Source organism: Aulonocara stuartgranti, assembly GCF_965226115.1.
Source record: "Aulonocara stuartgranti genome assembly, chromosome: 7".
NCBI lineage: Eukaryota > Metazoa > Chordata > Actinopteri > Cichliformes > Cichlidae > Aulonocara > Aulonocara stuartgranti.
Genome location: NC_138945.1, coordinates 49,968,302 through 49,992,620, shown reverse-complemented (window position 1 = coordinate 49,992,620; position 24,319 = coordinate 49,968,302). Strand labels below are relative to the sequence as shown.

General features: G+C 35.9%; 4 protein-coding genes across 4 annotated transcripts; all 4 read right to left on the bottom strand.

Annotated features, from left to right (window-relative positions):
• Positions 1 to 7,102, bottom strand: LOC309711067 (interferon-induced transmembrane protein 5-like). Its single transcript, XM_082541073.1, has 2 exons — positions 2,693 to 7,102; positions 1 to 1,010 (listed from the first exon to the last, which is right to left on the bottom strand). The coding sequence occupies exons 1-2, from the start codon at positions 2,897 to 2,899 to the stop codon at positions 789 to 791; spliced, it is 429 nt and encodes a 142-aa protein (XP_082397199.1). The 5' UTR covers positions 2,900 to 7,102; the 3' UTR covers positions 1 to 788.
• A 6,798-nt stretch (positions 7,103 to 13,900) lies between these two features.
• LOC309711670 (mannose-binding protein C-like) lies at positions 13,901 to 16,565 on the bottom strand. The gene is made up of 5 exons (XM_082542102.1): positions 16,453 to 16,565; positions 16,012 to 16,201; positions 15,795 to 15,848; positions 14,957 to 15,022; positions 13,901 to 14,704 (listed from the first exon to the last, which is right to left on the bottom strand). Exons 2-5 carry the CDS (start codon positions 16,184 to 16,186, stop codon positions 14,322 to 14,324), a joined length of 678 nt encoding a protein of 225 aa, XP_082398228.1. The 5' UTR covers positions 16,187 to 16,201; positions 16,453 to 16,565; the 3' UTR covers positions 13,901 to 14,321.
• A 1,256-nt stretch (positions 16,566 to 17,821) lies between these two features.
• On the bottom strand, positions 17,822 to 20,507 carry LOC309711671 (mannose-binding protein C-like). Its single transcript, XM_082542103.1, has 5 exons — positions 20,374 to 20,507; positions 19,933 to 20,122; positions 19,716 to 19,769; positions 18,878 to 18,943; positions 17,822 to 18,625 (listed from the first exon to the last, which is right to left on the bottom strand). The coding sequence occupies exons 2-5, from the start codon at positions 20,105 to 20,107 to the stop codon at positions 18,243 to 18,245; spliced, it is 678 nt and encodes a 225-aa protein (XP_082398229.1). The 5' UTR covers positions 20,108 to 20,122; positions 20,374 to 20,507; the 3' UTR covers positions 17,822 to 18,242.
• Positions 20,508 to 21,740: 1,233 nt separating this feature from the next.
• Positions 21,741 to 24,041, bottom strand: LOC309711669 (mannose-binding protein C-like). Its single transcript, XM_082542101.1, has 5 exons — positions 23,893 to 24,041; positions 23,445 to 23,643; positions 23,252 to 23,308; positions 22,995 to 23,060; positions 21,741 to 22,544 (listed from the first exon to the last, which is right to left on the bottom strand). Exons 2-5 carry the CDS (start codon positions 23,626 to 23,628, stop codon positions 22,162 to 22,164), a joined length of 690 nt encoding a protein of 229 aa, XP_082398227.1. The 5' UTR covers positions 23,629 to 23,643; positions 23,893 to 24,041; the 3' UTR covers positions 21,741 to 22,161.
• Positions 24,042 to 24,319: the final 278 nt, after the last annotated feature.

Genomic DNA, 24,319 nt, shown 5'->3' with positions numbered 1-24,319 from the left:
AAGTGTTAACAGTAACTGGTTTATTTAACTCATTTATAAGACAGCAAGAGAAATTCAAAATACTTATAAAATCACAGGAATAGTGATAAAAAATAAATGTGTGTCGTGACTAATAACATTTAAAGCCTGCTGAGAGATAAAATATATTTGACTGTCAATGCAAGATGAATGTTGATTGTCCTTTTGTGAAGTGGTTTCTCATCCTCGTGGTATTCAGACATCAGCTCCACAGCCCCCTGTTCTCTCTGCTATTCCTCTCTCTCCCTCTCTCTCTCTTTCTCTAACCTGACAAAAGATCATTCAAATTCACTCATAAATACAATAAATAACAAAAACGATGCAGAGTAGCTGCTTGCTCAGTCTCTCAACTTGATTCAGCTCCCAGTCTCAATACAATACTAATACTTATTCAGTCTTTGGTCAGCTTCACATCTCTACTGACCAATCCTAGTAAGGCTGACATTAAAATGGGGAAATTTTAATATTAGTGTTTCAGATCCCATGTGTGAAATTTCTGTTATGCTTTTTCTTAATGTGTTTGTTCTTAATTTTTATTTTTTTTAAGTTTAAGTTTACTTTTCCGCATTTTTGAGACCATCTCATAATGCACTGACATGATTTCCTTTGAGTTAAAATGGTATTTTGGCGCTGATTAGGGGGTAGAGAGGCCAGCCCAAGTCCAGACTCCCATTTAGGTTAGGAGTGTAATAAATTCTCATGTCAGCCTTCATATTCTTGATTTAAATCAAATGCCTTCTTCATATATCACTCTTATCTCTTGCCTTCATCTACCAGCTGAAAAGTTTCAGGAAGTTTTGGAGTCCATCTTCTCCAAGGAAGTCGAAAGAGCCCTGAGACGAGCCCAAGTGGACGAGCAGGAGGACAAGCAGGACGATGGCCAGGAGTGGAATGAGAAGGTTCCAGCCGGCTGCCAGGATGTTGTACCATTTGGCCTTGTCCGAACACTCCTGAGCCAGCTGCAGGTTGCCCTGAGTCTTTTGGTCCCTGGCCTGCAAAGATGCAGGAAGACAAATTCATATTAAGACATCTGGTGTAGTCAGTTTTAACTGGTAATTTAAATATGAAGACTCCTCAGCATCAACGTAACTTTGTGCTGAAAGTCTGGGTAAATTCCCAGATGATTAAACATGCAACTATTTTGCTGGTAATAACTGAAATGAGTAAAGAAAATGAACAGCCTATTTATATATTGGTTGGGTCTGATTATTGGGGGGGGGGGGGGGGGGGGGGTGGGTCATAACCCCCCCTGGAAATTACGCCCCTGCTCCTCAGTCTCATAAGTCTTGTGGGACATCTAGAGACATTAAAGCTTCATCTGCACTACATAAAAAAGATAATATGAATTCACTGTAAATAAAGAAGGTAAAACACAGATCATCTTTTTGTTTATAGACAGCTTGTCCCACAGATCTGGTTCAGTGCTGACCCAGGGCAGACTGAATAGCTTCTAAGTGTATCCATTTATTGTGGAAAGAACCCAGCCAGGGCCTTCCATACAACTCTCTAATTTCCCATGAGTACTTGCCCATTAGAAAGATACCAATTATGCCATTTTTAACTCCCCAGACAAGGAACCAGTGACTGTCTTTAATCTGAGTGCTGAGCCAGTGGCCCTGTGATTCTGAGCTGCACCGCGTGCATGCAGAAAAAAAATTAAATAAAGGGTATACACACCCTTTTGTGGTGAGATTTTCGGGAACTTTTATTTCCAGGTAGTCATGCGGTGTTTCCAAACAAGATTTGAAAATGCAATTTTCCAGGACTTCTTAACTTTTTAAAATGTGTTAAGTTTTTTGTTTTGTTTTATGTTTCTCTGCAGCTCCATTCCTGTGGTAAAGGGCGCTCCTGCTTTCTACTGTGTGAGACATTCGACCAGAGACAATAATAAGTCTTTACATGCTTCAGAATCTTACTGTGTTTAATCAAACTCAAAGATTTTGCAACAGAACTTTTACACAGAGGAAAAGCTAGAAGTTGTTCTGCTTTTTACACATAAAAAATCTGTAAAAAAAATAAAGTAAAATGTACAATTTTTAAATGAAGAATGCTTCCATATTCATTTTATAAGAATTTTTTTTAACACCTTAAAAATCATAGGGTATGCAGGGTTTTTTCCCCTCTTTTTACAGTTTATACCCTCACTTACGCATGGTTAAAAGAAAACAATTTTCTTCTTTTTGTCAAAAATGTAATTGCTGGTTCCCGCTGCTTCTTTTAGAAATGTTATTGTAGGTGCAGCCACTCATTGGTGCTTGACTTTTGCCCATTGTTTCATAAGTATCCTTGCCAACTTTGCACAACTTTTGCTTTTGCTGCCAAGTTTCATTGCAGAAGGCTGAGGCAATTATAGTAACACAATGTTCTTGTTAGCATTAAGCTGTTCAAGACTGACAAAAGTCTAGTATTACACTGCATAGAAATTCTTCCATTTTTTTTCATCAAGTGTATCCAAGTGTTTCTGCCTTTGTTGTTTTCAAAATGTTTTAATAAAGAGTTTAAATAACTGGAGACAACAATGAAGGCTACTTTATTTAAAAATAAATACATTAATAGAAAGATTTGTTTTAATTGGGACTGAGTTAACAATGTAGACCCTTCTTTGTTAGATGTCTGTAAATTGATTATAAAACATTTTCAAAAGCAAAGAAAGAAAAAGAGCACAAGGCCTCACCTTGATGGAGTAGATAAGCGCCATGAAACCCAGGCAGCAGAAGTTAACATACAAGGTGTTGCACAGCGACCAGACTAGATAGTCTCGGGGAGGATTCTTGCCAGTGTTCCCCATGTTCACTACAGTGGATCCAACAGGCTTGCGAGCAGATTTGCAGTTGGTAAGAGGGGTGCAGTCGGAAGGGAAGTTGTAGGAATGGTTGTCCATTGTTAGCGTTCAGAGAGGGGAATCCTAGCTGTAAGTGGATAGACAACTTTGTGAGCTTGTTATCCTTCCAGATGCTTGGTCCTCGTCTTGAGAGTACTCCCCCCACTCCTCTATGCGAGAGGCTTAAAAAGGCCCATAAAGAGGGAGGTGGCAGGGAGAGCATCCATGGGCAGGGTCCTTTAATGCACTGCAGGTCTGTCATTATGTGGTCAAGCCTGTGAGACTGAAATAGAGATAGAGAGAAGAAGACAGGGAAACAGTTCTCTGAGAGAAAGACCAAATATATAAACTGTAGCTGAGAAAAGTATCCAAACAATAATTTTCCTAGAGATTTGAAGGTGGTGCGTGGTGATTTGGGTGAAGGTGAAGGCCATTTGAATGATGTTGAAAAGCCTTGATATGTCTGATGAAGAGTCTGCCAGAGGTCTTGAGGCAGGCATCTGTATCTTGGTGGGAACAGAGTGGGTTAACACAACCAACAGGACACATTTCTAAAACATATAAGAACCATTAGTTCAGTTCATTTCATTTGGTTTTCATGTGAACGGTCACAGTTTCTTACATAAAATAAAGTAAATTACCCAACCTGAACATTATTTTTTAAGCTGAAGCCAAACAAATTGTAATATTTGTAACAAATTGTAACAGTTGCATACATTGAAGATCCCACAGTAGATGGCCACTGACCAATTTATGCTGGACAATAGGGTTAACCAGGGTAAGAGGATACGCTTTATAATCAAGTGCTTGTCCTTTTCATTGTTTTCTTTTTTTTTGAAAATCATTTTGATATAAACACAAGGATTATATACATTTGAAAGGGAATTAAACAGACTCAACAGACTATGTTTTAAAAGACCAATGAGCCAAGTAGTGAGATCTAGCTTCCACCAACTGCGCCTTATCTCTAAGGCTAGGCATTATGTTCCGCATGAGGACCTGGAGAAGCTTATTCACGCTTTTGTGACCTCCAGGTTGGATTATTGTAACTCCTTGTACTACGGTCTTCCCTCTTCTCTTCTTCTTAGACTGCAAACAGTCCAAAATGCAGCAGCCCGCCACTTGACTGGTACGAGGAAATTTTGCCCTATTACTCCTGTTTTAGCTAGCTTGCATTGGCTGCCCATAAAGTACCGTATTCAATTTAAAATATTACTCCTTACATTCAAAACTATTAGTAAATTAGCGCCGAGTTATCTTAGTGAACTTCTCAAACCACATACTCCTGCTAGAACACTTAGATCTGCCACTCAACTACTTCTGATGCAACCTAGATCTCGGCTGAAGTCCCCATGGTGACTGTGCGTTTGCTCTGGCTCGACATCCGCGCATCTGATTTATTGTTATGATAATAATAAACGTTTCTTTGCGTTAATAATACAATAGGAAATCAAACATCACTTTGCACTGTCTATTCCCACAGTATCATCAAAGATGCACATAATAATTATTAGTGGATCAGGGTTCAGCTACACATGAAGAATTTCAGACATTGAATCAAAGATGTCGGCCCAATATTTTTTAACCTCGGGACAAAAAACAAAACTGTGGCTTATGTATCTTCAGCTACGGAGCATTTCTCACATATAGGAGAGACCTCAGGGTATATTTTATTTAACCTTTCTCTAGTAAAGTGTAGATGAAGCTTTAAACTGAATCAAGAAGTGTTTTGCATTATAGGAGCATTTATGGATATTCTGCAAACCTTTTTCCCATTGAGTGTCTGTGATTATGATACCTAATTCTTCTTCCCATTTAGATTTGATAAAGGATGAGCTTGCAGGGTTTACTAACATTAAATTCTGAAAGGTGCAAGAGATAAATTTCTCACTACAAGGTGAAAGTTGGAGACACTTATCAAGACCGGAAATGTTGAGACTCTCAAAGACCTGTATATTTCCTGACAGAGTCTGGCAGGTATCTAAAAAAGTCTCTTCCTGATAGCTTGTATATCTCTTGTAACTGATTGAAAGAGGCAAAGACACTGTCCCAATATAGATGACTGACTGAGCAAAGTCCTACCTGTTTTAATGCATTGTCTAGAATAGATGGTTTAAAAGATGGATTGCCTACAATGGGTGTAATAGGGGATAGAGACTTCAAATTAAAACATAGTTTAATCTGCTTAAAAATACATAGGGTGCTATGTATTACCACATTGCCATCATACATAGACTTATCAATGGGCAGTATAGCTATATAGTAAAGCTGACAAGCTTCCTGCTCCAGTTGCGACCATGTGAGGGGATTGCCGTTGTCTGCTAACCAGTATGTCATAAATTTTATATGCAAAGCCCAGTAATAGAACAAGAAATTCAGAAGCGCTAACCCTCCCTCCGTTTTAGACTTGCAAAGCTGTTTCCTAGCAATTCTATGTGTTTTATTGCCCCATAAAAAAGGTAAGAGGAGTGAATTCAGGTTTTTAAAAAATGTTTTAGGAAGGAATACAGAGAGATGTTGAAATAAGTACAACCACAATCAAAATTATAATTTTTATAGGATTAACTCTACCAATGAGTGATATAGGAAGTGAATTGTACACTTGACTGAAGCTCAGATATTAAGGGAGAGAAGTTAGATTTTAATAGAGAGGAATAGCATTTTGTAACCTGAATACCCAGATAAGTGAGCTTCTCATAAGCTATACTGAATGGGAGGTTTTGCAGCCATGATGGGTTACTCACATGTATTAGTTCACTTTTATTCAGATTTATCCTGTATCCAGAGAAAGACCCAAATAACTTAATTTTGTCTAATATGGCAGGAATAGTCTTTCCTGGCTGGGTGATATATAATAACACATCATTCGCATAGAGTGAGATTTTATTAGTAGTTGTATCAGTATTTTTTTAAAAAATAGATCCCTGTTTTGTCGCTCTATATAAGCCAAAGGATAGTGATAGATTCTGGTTGGTAAGAATGCGAGCATGAGGATTGCCATAAAGAAAACTTACCACTGAAATAAATTTCTTGCCCAATTTAAATCTTTCCAATATTTCGAACAAATAGGGCCATTCAATCTGGTCAAATGCCTTCTCAGCGTCGAGTGCCAAAACTGCCAACTCTTCTTTAGGTCTGGCAGTGGAGTAAATAATGTCGAATAGTCACCTGAGATTAAAAAAAAGAATTTCTCTGGGGTATAAATCCAGTTTTATCAGGGTGTACTAACTGTGTTAAAAGGGGCTTAATCTACTGGCAAATACTTTAGACAATAGTTTCCCATCCAGATTTAGCAAGGTGATGGGACGATAAGAACCTGCATTCTCAGCATTCCTACCTTTTTTTTGTTTATAAATAACAGTTATAATTGCCTCTGTAAGGGTGGGAGGGAGGACTTTATCTGCTAGAGCTTGAGTGAATGTTTTATGCAGGTATGGGCACAAAATCTCACTAAATTTCTTATAAAATTTGCTGGGGATGCCATCTGGTCCAAGAGCCTTATTGGTTTTACTAATTGCCTTCTTGATCCCCTCTACTGTTATTTCTGAGTTTAAGCATGTGAGTTCATCCTCCCCTAGGTTTGGAAAAGTGCAGCTATCCAAGAACTTTTTCGTAGAGTCACAATCTATATTTTGTTTAGCATATAAACTTTGATAAAATTGGAAATAGTGATTGTTAATGTCTCCGGGGTCCATTAAAGCCTTAACTGCATTATTTTTAATTTTATGAATTGTACTGTCTTGTTCTTGTTTCCTAAGTTTTCTTGCTAGTATTTTATGCGATTTGTCACCAAGCTCAGAGTATTTCTGCTTGGTGCACAAAAAGGCTTTACTGATTTTTGCTGAGAGTAGATTATTATATTCATATTTTAAAGACAGTATTTTCTTAGGTAGCATTGTGGATGGCGTTTGGGCATTCTCTTTATCCAGATCTTTAATTTGTTTGTCCAAGTCAAGGAGCTTAGCCCGGTTTCTCTTCCTTCTGGCTGATTTAAAAGAGATAATAGTACCCCTTAAATACTCCCAAAGTGTAGCAGGCTTAGTTTCTGAGTTTTCATTTACCACAAAATACAGAGAGATCAGTGTTTCCAAATATTCATGAAAATCCTTCGCACCTAACAGTAGAGGGTTGCTGCAGTCTAGTTGCATTTGGATGTTTAAGGTTAATGTGACAGGGGGGTGATCAGAGATGACAATATTGTGATATTTTGTGTCAATTTTGTGTCAATGACATGTGGCATTAATTCAAATCAAATGGTGCCATTAAATAGGAAGGAAACTGAAAGGATCCGATGTCTTCATGAATGAACATCTGATAAAAAGAAATGCGGACATTGCCAGGAAAGCACGTTACTTGAAGAAACAGGGAAAAATTCAAAATACATGGACCACCAACTGCAAAGTATTCATTAAACTCAATGGAACACCGGAACAAGCCAAAGTGTTGGTCATCAGAAATATGGAAGAGCTGGACAAATACTGAGGTCAACTTACTCTGGAGGTATGAATACACATGTGACGTGACACACAACACAACACATGGCACAGTCCAAAAGAACTTCATCTGCATCCGGCAACAATATCAACATGACTCATTGGAATTCTCTTTATGATAATCTGGAACTGAGAACATTTCGATACACAGACCATAATGTTCTAGACTTAGAAAAGGATATAGACCCGGAAAATAATTTCTTCTACAACATCAGCTGTAACTGCTGCTACTTCACTGATGAACAGTTTAAGCACACCATCAACACGGAAAATAAATTATCAATAATCCATTTTAATAGCAGAAGTCTGTATGCCAACTTCAACAATATAAAGGAATATCTAAATGAGTTGACAAATCCATTTGGAATTATTGCCATTTCTGAAACATGGATCAATGCGGAGAAAGGAATGGACTTTGGACTGGAGGGATATGAAGTGAATTTTGTAAATAGAAGGAACAAGAGTGGAGGGGGAGTAGCTGTGTATGTGGATAAAAACCTAAACTACAAGGTGGTAGAAAGTATGACAACTGTAATTGATAATTTACTAGAATGTATAACAATTGAAATTTATAAGGAAAAAGAAAAAAATGTAATAATTAGCTGTATATATAGAACACCTGGCTCTAGTATTCAAGTATTTAATGACTTCATAGAGGAAATATTCTCTAAAACAAATCAAAAAGTTATGTTTATCTGTGGTGATTTTAATATTGACCTGTTGAATCCAAAAAAGCATAAAATGACCGACGAATTCCTAAACACTATGTACAGTTTGAGTTTACATCCTAAAATAACCAGGCCTAGCAGAATTACACCACATTGTGCCACCTTACTTGACAATATTTTCACTAACAATATGGAAAACAACATTGTGAGCGGAATATTAATTAATGACATCAGTGATCACCTACCAGTTTTTGCAGTTTATGACACTAATTATAAGAAAAATCAGCATGAAGAACAACTGAGATACAGACGTGTAAGGACAGAAGAAACTATGACTGCATTTAAGAACGATCTATTAAATCAGGACTGGGACAAGGTGTACAAAGAAGCTGATATCGATATTGCATATGGCATATTTTTAAGAATATTCATGGAGTTGTACGATAAAAACTGTCCAACAATAAAATACAACAGAAAGCACAAATATTCAGATAGACCATGGCTCACTAAGGGTTTACAAAATGCATGTAAAAAGAAAAATACACTCTATAGGGAATACCTAAAACAAAGAACAAAAGAAGCTGAAAATAAATATAAAAAATACAAAAATAAGTTGACCAATATTATACGTGTATGTAGAAAGGAGTATTATAGTAAAATATTGAACAACAATAAACATAATATGAAAGGAATATGGGATGTTTTAAACGGTATCATTAAAAATAATTCTGGACAACAAAGTTATCCACAATACTTTATCGATAATGGCAATATTATGGAAAACACTGCTGATAAGGTCAACAGCTTTAATCATTATTTTGTAAATATTGGACCAAAACTGGCAGAACAAATTCCTGAGTCACTGCCATCAGTAGAATGTAGTGAAAACCTGATTGATAGGAACCCTAACTCAATGTTCCTCACATCAGTGGAGGAAAAAGAAATAATTGACATTGTACACATGTGTAAATATAAAACATCCACTGATTGTAATGATATTGACATGAAAATCGTCAAGAAGGTCATTGAAGGAATTGTAGGACCTCTAATATATATTTGCAACTTATCATTTCAGACGGGAAAAGTGCCAAACAAAATGAAAATAGCTAAAGTTGTGCCGCTGTATAAAACCGGGGATAGACGCCACTTCACAAATTACAGGCCCGTTTCTTTACTACCACAATTCTCCAAAATCCTAGAAAACCTGTTTAATAAACGATTAGACAAATTCTTAGATAAATATAAATTACTCTCTGACAGTCAATATGGATTCAGATCAAAAAGATCAACATCTCTGGCATTAATCGAATCAATTGAGGAGATTACGAATGCTATAGATCAGAAACAGTATGCAGCTGGAGTATTTCTGGATCTCAAGAAAGCATTCGACACAATCAATCATGACATATTAATTAATAAACTGGAACGGTATGGGATTAGGGGGGTTGTACTGCAATGGGTGAAAAATTATTTAAGTGACCGGAAACAATTTGTGAAGCTGGGTGTCCATTCCTCATCATGCTTGGACATTGCTTGTGGTGTTCCACAAGGCTCTGTACTGGGTCCAAAATTATTTATTATTTATATAAATGATATTTGTAAGGCATCTGATATATTAAAATTAGTATTATTTGCAGATGACACAAATATTTTTTGTTCTGGGGGGAATCTAAAGGAGCTGCTGGATACAATTACTTCAGAAATGTGCAAAATTAAAAAATGGTTTAACAGGAACAAACTATCGCTAAATCTAAGTAAAACTAAAATTATCTTATTTGGGAATTCCCTTAGAAATGCACAAGTGCAGATTCATGTAGATGGTGTGGAAATTGAAAGAGTACTTGAACATAAGTTTCTTGGTGTGATTATAGATGATAAATTAAACTGGAAGTCTCATATAAATCATATACATAACAAAATTTCAAGAAGTGTCTCAATCTTGAGTAAAGTAAAACACATTCTGGACCACAAATCACTCCACATTCTCTATTGTTCCCTGATTGCACCGTATTTGAATTACTGTGCAGAGGTTTGGGGCAATACTTACAAATGTTCGCTATCATCAATCTTTATATTACAAAAAAGGGCCATAAGGATAATCCATAAAACTGGTTACAGAGATCATACAAATCCACTATTCTTAAAATCAAAAATTCTAAAATTCACAGATCTGGTTCATTTTCTCACAGCACAAATTATATATAAAGCAATAAATAACCTGCTTCCTGACAATATTCTAAAAATGTTTTCTAAAAGGGAACGGGGATACAATTTGAGGGGGGAATTAAATTTAAAACATCCTCGTATCCGTACAACATTAAAAAGTTTTTGCATCTCTGTGTGTGGAGTGAAGCTGTGGAACAGACTAAGTAAAGATATGAAGCAATGTCCAAGCATGGCGCAGTTTAAAAAGCGGTTTAAGGATATGGTTTTTACAGGGTACAGGGAAAAGGTAGAGATTTGATAGGGTGTTCTTGTCTAATATTTTCATGTGTGTGCGCATGCACGGGTTTGTTGGTATGGGTATATATGTATGTGTATATGTATGTATGTATGTATATATATGTGTATATGTATATGTATATATGTATATGTGTATATATATATGTGTATATGTGTGTGTATGTATGTGTGTATGTATATATATATATATGTATATATATATATATATATATATATATGTATATATGTATATATGTATATATATATATATATATATATATATATATATATATATATATATAATTTATATATATATATATATATATATATATATATATATATATATATATATATATATATATAAAATTGTAGGTTGTGTATCCTTCAGGTGTTAATGGGGTTATTGAAAATGTGTATATGTGCGTATGTGTGTATATACGTAGGTATGGATAGATAGAAACATATATGTGTATATATTAAAAAAAAAAAAAAAAAAAAATTACACATAATATATAATGTAATTACAAGGAGGTATTTCTGTAGTCTATTGATACTAGATAGTGGAAAAGGGGTGGGATTAAATAAACTTATGCTTCTTCCTGCTCCTTTTTGAACATGGACGTTATTTGGAGTTGTGGTTGCTCGTTTTCCTTTTGTTTGCTTTGTTCATTTGTCTCTTTTAATTCTATTTTTTTTTATATACTTTTTCAACATGTTCAAAATAAAGATTCAATCAATCAATCAAATATGCATAATCAAAATATTACAGTACACACAGGTTATTTAATTTATAAATTATTTCCAATTTTTCAAAAGATTTATTTCAGCAAAACAATAACTGTCATTGTATTGTAGAGCTTATGAAAAACATTGTTAGAGGCACAATTTCTTCGTTTGATTTCCGAACACCAGTAAAATGATTCTGATGCTATTTAAACGTGATAAAAATGAGTCAACTTTGAGCCAATGACACAATGAAAACCGACTTTGATGATAAACTCGGGCATGATAATGCGCTAAGTAGAGAAATGAGTACTGTGAAATCTTATGACCACTATAGTGAGCTGTGAGTTCAAAGTATGGCTGAATAAAAAAACAAATATAACTTAATGAATTGAATCATCTAGATTTTTAAACGTGTCTCTTTGCTTTTGAACGCTGTTGTTTCAAATGTTGAAACAAAATGAGCAACAACGCCCTCTGCCGCCTATAACTGTGCTTTACAACAAAGGCGGAACAACCAAAAAAAAGTCCCTCGTGATGTTTTATGTGACCGTGGAGCAGGTAGCTGTTGTTCTCATAGACTGTTGCAGTAGTGTGATAGGTAGGTTTAAGCTGCGTATTATCTACGAAGTATTTCGTCTCAAAATGTGGTGTAAAATGTGGTGTAAAATGCGTTATCGTCGTCGCTTCTGCGAAAGACAACAGTGGGAGGGGCGTATGCAGAGCTCCAATTGATAGTGTCCCGTGCCCCTAACTCAGCGCAGCAGAGTGGCGCAGCGGAAGCGTGCTGGGCCCATAACCCAGAGGTCGATGGATCGAAACCATCCTCTGCTATGTATGTTTTTTTTTTAATTAACTAATCTTACAAGATATGTAACATAATGTTACATTAAATCGTGTAATTACATTCATTTGGAATAAATGTTTATTTTAGTATTAACATCTAATCAAACCACAGTAACTTTATACCTATATACAGTTTATATCTACAACACTATCTTTGTTCTGAAATTCTCACTCTCTTTGTTATGTAATTACTTTCTAAAATGTTTAGAGACAAACAAAATTACTGTCTGCGTTTAATAAAAAGAGCAGAAAACTATATGGTGCCTCATTAATATCAGTTTACAAAGTCAAACCAATTAATGAAAACAGCAATTAAAGTTGCGTTTTTTCACTTTAGTAAAAGGTAAAAATTAAAAAGTAAACGTAAAATCCCACACTTCTGCAGTGTTGTTTTTATTGTATAATTTTTATATTTAAAGCATGTACACATTAAGAATACCATCTGGCATTTATATAAAAGAGAGATGAATACTCTAAATATGTTTCGTTTGCAGTAGTAATTTTTTTAAAATCAGATATTATAATACAGGTAAAAGAAAAATAATAAACTGTTAAAAAACCCCACACGGGGTAGAATGTACTTTATCATTGTTTAAGAACGTTATGTGTTAATTCCCTTCATGAAAAGTTGAGATAAACATGACATGGGGAAAGAAAATCCCCCAAAGTGAGATTTGCAAGGAACTGTGAACTTTCTATAACTGACAAATGATGTAAGCGTTCAGGAAGCATTCTGGTGTAACTTGCCAGATGCCGTTTTCTGACAGCATGGTGAATGAAATGATAACGTTTGACTTTATGAGGCACAAACAGTTTCTGCCACTTAACATAAAAGGCAACTCCCTGTACAAAACTCAATTTCAAAAAGAATTGTGCACATTTTGACCACACAATCATCACTATAAGATTAAAACATGAGTGCATTATTGTTTTAAAGCTCTCTTAAAATTGACAGACTTAAAAAGACGAAGTTCAACATTTAAGATTAATAAATCAGTTGACGCTGAATTGTTTGAAACACATATTTAAAGGAAATTTAACAGTAGTTTAATGTTTAAAATAGTACACTGAGATGTTGCAGAGGTTGTGTGCAATGTAAATATTTCATTACGTTCACTTCTTAGTGAAAAACTACAAACACTGTGAATCAGACTTTTGCAGAATCACCTTTAGCAGCAATAATTTGAACAAAGCATCCTCTGTATGATTTCATCAGGCTCTCTCATAATTGTAGAGGAATTTTGGTACATTTGATTAGCAGCATATGGCTGCTACTTGTCCTCTCAACTCCCATGGAAGCATTAGGGATGTGCTTAAAAGACTCTAGGGAAGAAGTCAAAATACAAATAAGCATTGCTATGTTGGGTGGACCTCCTTTTTGCTCATTCCACAGAAAAATCGCTGAGATATTAGACAGACCTCCATATAAACAACAGCTGCATACTCTCATATGGGAACTGGGAGTTGGATTAGTGTGTGTGTGTGTGTGTGTGCTAATATTTCTTTCCAGTTTTTCAGCCACAAGTACAGTATTGCGTTCGCAAAAAGCAAACACCAATCAGCTGAAAAGGCTTTTATGTAGAAATGCACAATATGTGATGTTTTTATAGGAAAACACTACATAAGTGTTCAAAGCACCCTTTGGAAAAAATTAAACAATATCTTCAAATGGCATTGTCTGGGACTGCATTATAACCATGTGAATAATACTTTAATACCTACTTTCACTAGTTCATGATTAGAATGCCACACTTACAAAATTTGTTTCTATTGCAGTTCAATGTTTAATTCTTTATACATTTATTATTATATTTATAGAATTATGAAGATGGAGACAGAAAAAGGCTTTTGTCTAACATAAAGACACTGACATATAGCAGAAAGCACAATAGTGATGCAAAAGCATTTATTTGAAACCATGAAGAGTTAGCTTAAATGATTTATTGACAATACATCAGTCAAGCATCAGAATAACTGACTTAAACTTAGGTCTGTGAGATAATAGTTATTCCTATTACAATGCATTCATGAATTCATTGCCATTGGGAGTTTCACTTCAGTTGGTCAACTGAGAATCGTTGGTCTCATTTTTAATACTACAAAGTTTTCTTTCTTCTACAAAATGCAGCCCCGATGCTTTACCCATAATTCATAAACAACTGCAAGCTTAGATTTTTTCTTCCATTGGGGTAAATGAGAACATTTCTCTACATGTAATATAAGAAATAAAAATGCAATAAAAATGTTGAGATAAACATGATAGTGGGGGGAAATTGGCAAAAGCAAGATTCGCAAGGAACCGGGATTTTTCTATAACTGACAAATGATGTAAGCGTTCATGGAACATTCTGGTGTAACTTGCCAGATGCCGTTTTCTGACAGCATGGTGCAGCCTGTATCTTGGATGGATTTGTCTGGCTGACCTTCTCCCCACTTGGTAAATGTCAGACGTTGGTTTTTCATATCCACCTCAAAATTTCCCTCTGCCTTTTTGTTGTTGACACTGATCCAAGCTGCCTTGTAAACATCGCCAAACACTTGAGTCAGTGCGTTGTTCTCCTCCTCGTTCTGGGGCAAAGCCAACTCTATGTGTTGTTGGGAGCAGAATTCGACAGCCCTGGAGAAAGAGCCTCTCTCCTTGTTGGACACAAAGTATTTCTGACCAACTCTCCGGACAAAATGATAGTTAATGGCTAGAGAACAGAAAAATGTAATAAAGCAAACTGTTACTCTTAGGCTTTTTATTTAAAATCAATCTAATGTTGTAGAGACATGGAAAACTGTCACACAGAAATATGATGATGAATATGATGACTTATCAATCATGTCTGAAAATTAGACTTAAAGTTGCATTTTTTAGATGTCCTGTGTATTTGACAAAAACAGTTCTTTGTAACTGAGTTGTGTTTGAATTTGAATTAAAAACACATGATTGTGACACTTACCGAGCTCTAGCTTGGCAAGTCTGTCCTTCAAAGCTCTGAGGTCTGGGCAGCTCGTCTCAGTAGCAGCTGGATCAAACAGATCAAGTTAGTGAACTTTACACAGAGGCCACACTTACAGCTCTGCTGTACCTACAAATGGCCATTTAAAGTTTCTTCGTTTTATGCCTCACTTTTAACCACTGACAGATTTTCTTTTCCAAACTTTTATTTATTTATGACATGGAAGGAATTGTTGTTGTTTTTCTGATTTCTGAAATGATTAGATAATCACTCTGTTAAGCTTACGGGCTCTTTAAACTGTTTCAGGATGTTTTGTTCAGTCATGAGAGAAATATGGAAAAAACAAGTGGTTACCATTTGTAAACTGTTTTTCTAGCTCATCCATCATCGTTGACATGCTGCTAACCAGCATGTAAATTTAGACAGTGATCAAATTACCCCCATGTGAATTATGTTGTGGGCACTTATGATCAACAAATCAGAAGATAACATGAGAAAATACAAAATGCGTGCAGGCATAAATTGTTTTATATACTCCAGCTTTGAGTAAATGTAACCAACCAAAACAACTGAGGCCTTGTGAGAAATTTGTGTGACTACAAATGTTACAGAGAGAACGACAGTCTACAGTCAAGCTTCCCTTTAGACTTTACAGACTATAAATACAGTAGACTTATTTCTAATCCTGCGCCTGCCTAATTGTGTCACCATATGCATAGATTTCAAGGCACATCAGGGGACACATAGCCTTTATCTTTAGAAAACATGCCAGATAACTGAGGTGTACATGATCTAAAGCAATCATTGCAAAAAAAAGGTGTTTAAGTGTAAACTTTACAGCATGTTCCACGAACGCCAGGATATCCAGGTATCCCAGGAAATCCTCGGTCCCCTGCAGAATAGATAAACAGGTAGTGAGCCAGCTAAAGGTGCTTGTGGCTTCAAAATCAAATATATTTGTCTGTCCAAATAAAAAATAAATGACCTAAATTTAGTTCGAAATTACATCCTTTAAAATACTGCTGGAATGAAGTAATAACATCGGTTATTTTGACCTTTAATCCCCGGTGATCCAGGAACACCATCTCGTCCAGGTGGTCCTATCATCCCAGCAAACCCAGGATATCCGGGATCTCCTTTTTCACCTTTTTGACCTGGAGGACCAGGAGGCTGACTGAAGCTGACAGTGGCCATCAAGCAGATGACGGAGAATAAAAGAAGCAGTCTCATCTTCGTAGTTCAGAACTGAAATTTTGGTTAAATATAGTATTAAGTTTTCCATATAAAAGCCATGTAGCCCTAACCCTCAAATGGAAGAATGATAAATTTTCCAATTATAGACATTCTTTATGCAGAAATTGCTAAATTTAATTAATTTTTTCTAGCTAGTGTGTTGTACTTCTTTATCTTTGTTGTTTTAAAGTGTTTTCAAGAGTTAAAACCATTTGGTAGCACAAAATTTAGTACAATACAGAGATAAACAGGAGAGAACTCACCCCACCAACGAGAAGTGATGTGCTGGGCATACTGCTTCTTTGCTGCTTCCACAGAAAAAGAACTGAGATATTTGCTAGAAGTAATGTGGGAGGGATTCAGTCCACAGTAAGCAGCTGGAACATCTCATTAGGGATTGTCCATTAACCTCCCTCCTTTCAAACCAAAAAAAGGCCACTGTGTTGTGATACCTTAAAGACTCTATGAATCTAAACATGAGAATACGGATTTGACGTAGTTATGGGTGAATGCAGAAATGATAACGTTTGACTTTATGAGGCACAAACAGTTTCTGCCACTTAACATAAAAGGCAACTCCCTGTACAAAACTCAATTTCAAAAAGAATTGTGCACATTTTGACCACACAATCATCACTATAAGATTAAAACATGAGTGCATTATTGTTTTAAAGCTCTCTTAAAATTGACAGACTTAAAAAGACGAAGTTCAACATTTAAGATTAATAAATCAGTTGACGCTGAATTGTTTGAAACACATATTTAAAGGAAATTTAACAGTAGTTTAATGTTTAAAATAGTACACTGAGATGTTGCAGAGGTTGTGTGCAATGTAAATATTTCATTACGTTCACTTCTTAGTGAAAAACTACAAACACTGTGAATCAGACTTTTGCAGAATCACCTTTAGCAGCAATAATTTGAACAAAGCATCCTCTGTATGATTTCATCAGGCTCTCTCATAATTGTAGAGGAATTTTGGTACATTTGATTAGCAGCATATGGCTGCTACTTGTCCTCTCAACTCCCATGGAAGCATTAGGGATGTGCTTAAAAGACTCTAGGGAAGAAGTCAAAATACAAATAAGCATTGCTATGTTGGGTGGACCTCCTTTTTGCTCATTCCACAGAAAAATCGCTGAGATATTAGACAGACCTCCATATAAACAACAGCTGCATACTCTCATATGGGAACTGGGAGTTGGATTAGTGTGTGTGTGTGTGTGTGTGTGTGTGCTAATATTTCTTTCCAGTTTTTCAGCCACAAGTACAGTATTGCGTTCGCAAAAAGCAAACACCAATCAGCTGAAAAGGCTTTTATGTAGAAATGCACAATATGTGATGTTTTTATAGGAAAACACTACATAAGTGTTCAAAGCACCCTTTGGAAAAAATTAAACAATATCTTCAAATGGCATTGTCTGGGACTGCATTATAACCATGTGAATAATACTTTAATACCTACTTTCACTAGTTCATGATTAGAATGCCACACTTACAAAATTTGTTTCTATTGCAGTTCAATGTTTAATTCTTTATACATTTATTATTATATTTATAGAATTATGAAGATGGAGACAGAAAAAGGCTTTTGTCTAACATAAAGACACTGACATATAGCAGAAAGCACAATAGTGATGCAAAAGCATTTATTTGAAACCATGAAGAGTTAGCTTAAATGATTTATTGACAATACATCAGTCAAGCATCAGAATAACTGACTTAAACTTAGGTCTGTGAGATAATAGTTATTCCTATTACAATGCATTCATGAATTCATTGCCATTGGGAGTTTCACTTCAGTTGGTCAACTGAGAATCGTTGGTCTCATTTTTAATACTACAAAGTTTTCTTTCTTCTACAAAATGCAGCCCCGATGCTTTACCCATAATTCATAAACAACTGCAAGCTTAGATTTTTTCTTCCATTGGGGTAAATGAGAACATTTCTCTACATGTAATATAAGAAATAAAAATGCAATAAAAATGTTGAGATAAACATGATAGTGGGGGGAAATTGGCAAAAGCAAGATTCGCAAGGAACCGGGATTTTTCTATAACTGACAAATGATGTAAGCGTTCATGGAACATTCTGGTGTAACTTGCCAGATGCCGTTTTCTGACAGCATGGTGCAGCCTGTATCTTGGATGGATTTGTCTGGCTGACCTTCTCCCCACTTGGTAAATGTCAGACGTTGGTTTTTCATATCCACCTCAAAATTTCCCTCTGCCTTTTTGTTGTTGACACTGATCCAAGCTGCCTTGTAAACATCGCCAAACACTTGAGTCAGTGCGTTGTTCTCCTCCTCGTTCTGGGGCAAAGCCAACTCTATGTGTTGTTGGGAGCAGAATTCGACAGCCCTGGAGAAAGAGCCTCTCTCCTTGTTGGACACAAAGTATTTCTGACCAACTCTCCGGACAAAATGATAGTTAATGGCTAGAGAACAGAAAAATGTAATAAAGCAAACTGTTACTCTTAGGCTTTTTATTTAAAATCAATCTAATGTTGTAGAGACATGGAAAACTGTCACACAGAAATATGATGATGAATATGATGACTTATCAATCATGTCTGAAAATTAGACTTAAAGTTGCATTTTTTAGATGTCCTGTGTATTTGACAAAAACAGTTCTTTGTAACTGAGTTGTGTTTGAATTTGAATTAAAAACACATGATTGTGACACTTACCGAGCTCTAGCTTGGCAAGTCTGTCCTTCAAAGCTCTGAGGTCTGGGCAGCTCGTCTCAGTAGCAGCTGGATCAAACAGATCAAGTTAGTGAACTTTACACAGAGGCCACACTTACAGCTCTGCTGTACCTACAAATGGCCATTTAAAGTTTCTTCGTTTTATGCCTCACTTTTAACCACTGACAGATTTTCTTTTCCAAACTTTTATTTATTTATGACATGGAAGGAATTGTTGTTGTTTTTCTGATTTCTGAAATGATTAGATAATCACTCTGTTAAGCTTACGGGCTCTTTAAACTGTTTCAGGATGTTTTGTTCAGTCATGAGAGAAATATGGAAAAAACAAGTGGTTACCATTTGTAAACTGTTTTTCTAGCTCATCCATCATCGTTGACATGCTGCTAACCAGCATGTAAATTTAGACAGTGATCAAATTACCCCCATGTGAATTATGTTGTGGGCACTTATGATCAACAAATCAGAAGATAACATGAGAAAATACAAAATGCGTGCAGGCATAAATTGTTTTATATACTCCAGCTTTGAGTAAATGTAACCAACCAAAACAACTGAGGCCTTGTGAGAAATTTGTGTGACTACAAATGTTACAGAGAGAACGACAGTCTACAGTCAAGCTTCCCTTTAGACTTTACAGACTATAAATACAGTAGACTTATTTCTAATCCTGCGCCTGCCTAATTGTGTCACCATATGCATAGATTTCAAGGCACATCAGGGGACACATAGCCTTTATCTTTAGAAAACATGCCAGATAACTGAGGTGTACATGATCTAAAGCAATCATTGCAAAAAAAAGGTGTTTAAGTGTAAACTTTACAGCATGTTCCACGAACGCCAGGATATCCAGGTATCCCAGGAAATCCTCGGTCCCCTGCAGAATAGATAAACAGGTAGTGAGCCAGCTAAAGGTGCTTGTGGCTTCAAAATCAAATATATTTGTCTGTCCAAATAAAAAATAAATGACCTAAATTTAGTTCGAAATTACATCCTTTAAAATACTGCTGGAATGAAGTAATAACATCGGTTATTTTGACCTTTAATCCCCGGTGATCCAGGAACACCATCTCGTCCAGGTGGTCCTATCATCCCAGCAAACCCAGGATATCCGGGATCTCCTTTTTCACCTTTTTGACCTGGAGGACCAGGAGGCTGACTGAAGCTGACAGTGGCCATCAAGCAGATGACGGAGAATAAAAGAAGCAGTCTCATCTTCGTAGTTCAGAACTGAAATTTTGGTTAAATATAGTATTAAGTTTTCCATATAAAAGCCATGTAGCCCTAACCCTCAAATGGAAGAATGATAAATTTTCCAATTATAGACATTCTTTATGCAGAAATTGCTAAATTTAATTAATTTTTTCTAGCTAGTGTGTTGTACTTCTTTATCTTTGTTGTTTTAAAGTGTTTTCAAGAGTTAAAACCATTTGGTAGCACAAAATTTAGTACAATACAGAGATAAACAGGAGAGAACTCACCCCACCAACGAGAAGTGATGTGCTGGGCATACTGCTTCTTTGCTGCTTCCACAGAAAAAGAACTGAGATATTTGCTAGAAGTAATGTGGGAGGGATTCAGTCCACAGTAAGCAGCTGGAACATCTCATTAGGGATTGTCCATTAACCTCCCTCCTTTCAAACCAAAAAAAGGCCACTGTGTTGTGATACCTTAAAGACTCTATGAATCTAAACATGAGAATACGGATTTGACGTAGTTATGGGTGAATGCAGAAATGATAACGTTTGACTTTATGAGGCACAAACAGTTTCTGCCACTTAACATAAAAGGCAACTCCCTGTACAAAACTCAATTTCAAAAAGAATTGTGCACATTTTGACCACACAATCATCACTATAAGATTAAAACATGAGTGCATTATTGTTTTAAAGCTCTCTTAAAATTGACAGACTTAAAAAGACGAAGTTCAACATTTAAGATTAATAAATCAGTTGACGCTGAATTGTTTGAAACACATATTTAAAGGAAATTTAACAGTAGTTTAATGTTTAAAATAGTACACTGAGATGTTGCAGAGGTTGTGTGCAATGTAAATATTTCATTACGTTCACTTCTTAGTGAAAAACTACAAACACTGTGAATCAGACTTTTGCAGAATCACCTTTAGCAGCAATAATTTGAACAAAGCATCCTCTGTATGATTTCATCAGGCTCTCTCATAATTGTAGAGGAATTTTGGTACATTTGATTAGCAGCATATGGCTGCTACTTGTCCTCTCAACTCCCATGGAAGCATTAGGGATGTGCTTAAAAGACTCTAGGGAAGAAGTCAAAATACAAATAAGCATTGCTATGTTGGGTGGACCTCCTTTTTGCTCATTCCACAGAAAAATCGCTGAGATATTAGACAGACCTCCATATAAACAACAGCTGCATACTCTCATATGGGAACTGGGAGTTGGATTAGTGTGTGTGTGTGTGTGTGTGTGTGCTAATATTTCTTTCCAGTTTTTCAGCCACAAGTACAGTATTGCGTTCGCAAAAAGCAAACACCAATCAGCTGAAAAGGCTTTTATGTAGAAATGCACAATATGTGATGTTTTTATAGGAAAACACTACATAAGTGTTCAAAGCACCCTTTGGAAAAAATTAAACAATATCTTCAAATGGCATTGTCTGGGACTGCATTATAACCATGTGAATAATACTTTAATACCTACTTTCACTAGTTCATGATTAGAATGCCACACTTACAAAATTTGTTTCTATTGCAGTTCAATGTTTAATTCTTTATACATTTATTATTATATTTATAGAATTATGAAGATGGAGACAGAAAAAGGCTTTTGTCTAACATAAAGACACTGACATATAGCAGAAAGCACAATAGTGATGCAAAAGCATTTATTTGAAACCATGAAGAGTTAGCTTAAATGATTTATTGACAATACATCAGTCAAGCATCAGAATAACTGACTTAAACTTAGGTCTGTGAGATAATAGTTATTCCTATTACAATGCATTCATGAATTCATTGCCATTGGGAGTTTCACTTCAGTTGGTCAACTGAGAATCGTTGGTCTCATTTTTAATACTACAAAGTTTTCTTTCTTCTACAAAATGCAGCCCCGATGCTTTACCCATAATTCATAAACAACTGCAAGCTTAGATTTTTTCTTCCATTGGGGTAAATGAGAACATTTCTCTACATGTAATATAAGAAATAAAAATGCAATAAAAATGTTGAGATAAACATGATAGTGGGGGGAAATTGGCAAAAGCAAGATTCGCAAGGAACCGGGATTTTTCTATAACTGACAAATGATGTAAGCGTTCATGGAACATTCTGGTGTAACTTGCCAGATGCCGTTTTCTGACAGCATGGTGCAGCCTGTATCTTGGATGGATTTGTCTGGCTGACCTTCTCCCCACTTGGTAAATGTCAGACGTTGGTTTTTCATATCCACCTCAAAATTTCCCTCTGCCTTTTTGTTGTTGACACTGATCCAAGCTGCCTTGTAAACATCGCCAAACACTTGAGTCAGTGCGTTGTTCTCCTCCTCGTTCTGGGGCAAAGCCAACTCTATGTGTTGTTGGGAGCAGAATTCGACAGCCCTGGAGAAAGAGCCTCTCTCCTTGTTGGACACAAAGTATTTCTGACCAACTCTCCGGACAAAATGATAGTTAATGGCTAGAGAACAGAAAAATGTCAGGGAACAAACTGTGACTCATAAATCATTATCAACAAAGGTAAATAAGCAATTAGGAAACAATGAAAAAAGCTTCATCTACATGGTGCATTTGTCATAGTTAGATACAAGAAAGGCAAGTAAAATCAAATTTTAAAAACACAGAGCTTGTAGGAACAAGATCACACACCATACCCAAAATCTCTGGAGGCTTCTAAATGAATATGCCAATTCATCAGTCATCTTCAAATGTTTTTAGCTTTGATGTTCTGATCAGCTGTTTTTTATTGCTGCTAACTGTTAATCAACTAACTTTTTTAATGTTGATCAAGTTGTAACATCAGGCAAAAACACTGGATTTATTGTAAATTGCAACAACAAATTATTAACGGATGGTCTTTGAAAGAGTTTTAAATAAACATAATTAATAATGCCTTGATGATGATACTTACCCAGTTCTAACTCAGCAAGTCTGCTTTTTAAGGTTTCAACATCTGGGCAACTGGATTCAACTGTAGCTGAAATTAAATTGTGAGCATACAACAGGAATGAAAGGAGCTGTGTGGTCTATTTTTCTTTTAAATTACAGAGCATCAACTAATTCACTGTGCAATCTGTCATCAAACTGATCTTGTGCTGTCTGACACAGATTGGACTAATATCAGTATGCTACATGGGATCTTCTCATCTTATTGTATCTTATCTTTACCTTCAGTGCACACTGTTTCTCCAGGGTGCCCAGGAAGCCCATATATTCCTACATCCCCTGAAAGCAAAGAAACAGACATAAAGCCTTATAAAGTCAAAGTACATAAATATGTGTCAAAATCAAACGATGATAAGAAGTTATATTCTTTACAACATTCTTGTGGTGAACTCATAATATTTTAGACTTTTTTCACCAGGATGTCCACGCAGTCCAGGCAGTCCAGGAATTCCAGTTCGCCCACGTAGTCCAGGCACTCCTTGTGTCCCAGAAACTCCTGGATCTCCTTTCTCACCTTTAAGACCAGGAGGACCTGGAAACTGAGTGTAGGTGATGCGGGCCGACAGGCACAAGATGCACAAAAAAAGAAGTGGGCTCATCTTCTCAGTGAAGAACTGAAATGATAATTAAAAATATATGTAATGTACGTTTTTCCCAGATTTACCTTGGTTTAACTGATTCAATGTGTAACAAAAATGAAATCTGATCTTTCAAAACAGAGATTGTATTAAATATTGTGATTGTAGCTCCGAGGGATTTTCTAGGTATATGTTTAGAATGTCAAGCAATACTTCAAACAATATGTAACTCGCATGATAACATTAAATTTAGTAGAATAAAGCAGTAAGCAGGAAAGTACTTACAATATAAATGAAGAGCAGTCTGTTGGGTGTACTGCCTCACTGCTAATGTCCCAACAAAATAACTGAGATATTAGGTAGAACTAATGTAAGATGGATCGTTCTCTCCAAAGTAAACAACAGCTACAAAATCCCATTTGGGATAGAAAAAAATGTCAGAATGTAGAATCCTCCCTCTTGTGCTGAAGCACAACCTACTTTCCAGATTGATATTTTTTCAGCACTCTTTATTTCCCCACCACAAATAAAGCATGGTTTAAGACAAAAAACAGTCTTTCTTCAGGTATTTGTGCACAGACGAACTTCAGTGTGAAACAAAGTATGGTGACACAGAGCATAGTTTTCATGCAATAGAAATACCACACTCACAAAATGTATGTTTCTGAAAAGTATAAATACTTGGCTTGGGTCTGTTTTGAACATTTAAAAC

Coding starts and splice junctions, on each gene's coding strand:
- LOC309711669 (XM_082542101.1), bottom strand. CDS start 23,628: ATGAGCCCACTTCTTTTTTTGTGCATCTTGTGCCTGTCGGCCCGCATC. Junction 23,061..23,251: donor AGAAACAGTGTGCACTGAAG/GTAAAGATAAGA, acceptor ATTTAATTTCAG/CTACAGTTGAATCCAGTTGC. Junction 22,545..22,994: donor ACTTGCTGAGTTAGAACTGG/GTAAGTATCATC, acceptor TCTGTTCTCTAG/CCATTAACTATCATTTTGTC.
- LOC309711671 (XM_082542103.1), bottom strand. CDS start 20,107: ATGAGACTGCTTCTTTTATTCTCCGTCATCTGCTTGATGGCCACTGTC. Junction 19,770..19,932: donor TGGATCACCGGGGATTAAAG/GTCAAAATAACC, acceptor TCTATTCTGCAG/GGGACCGAGGATTTCCTGGG. Junction 18,944..19,715: donor TGGCGTTCGTGGAACATGCT/GTAAAGTTTACA, acceptor TGTTTGATCCAG/CTGCTACTGAGACGAGCTGC.
- LOC309711067 (XM_082541073.1), bottom strand. CDS start 2,899: ATGGACAACCATTCCTACAACTTCCCTTCCGACTGCACCCCTCTTACC. Junction 1,011..2,692: donor CGCTTATCTACTCCATCAAG/GTGAGGCCTTGT, acceptor GCATCTTTGCAG/GCCAGGGACCAAAAGACTCA.
- LOC309711670 (XM_082542102.1), bottom strand. CDS start 16,186: ATGAGACTGCTTCTTTTATTCTCCGTCATCTGCTTGATGGCCACTGTC. Junction 15,849..16,011: donor TGGATCACCGGGGATTAAAG/GTCAAAATAACC, acceptor TCTATTCTGCAG/GGGACCGAGGATTTCCTGGG. Junction 15,023..15,794: donor TGGCGTTCGTGGAACATGCT/GTAAAGTTTACA, acceptor TGTTTGATCCAG/CTGCTACTGAGACGAGCTGC.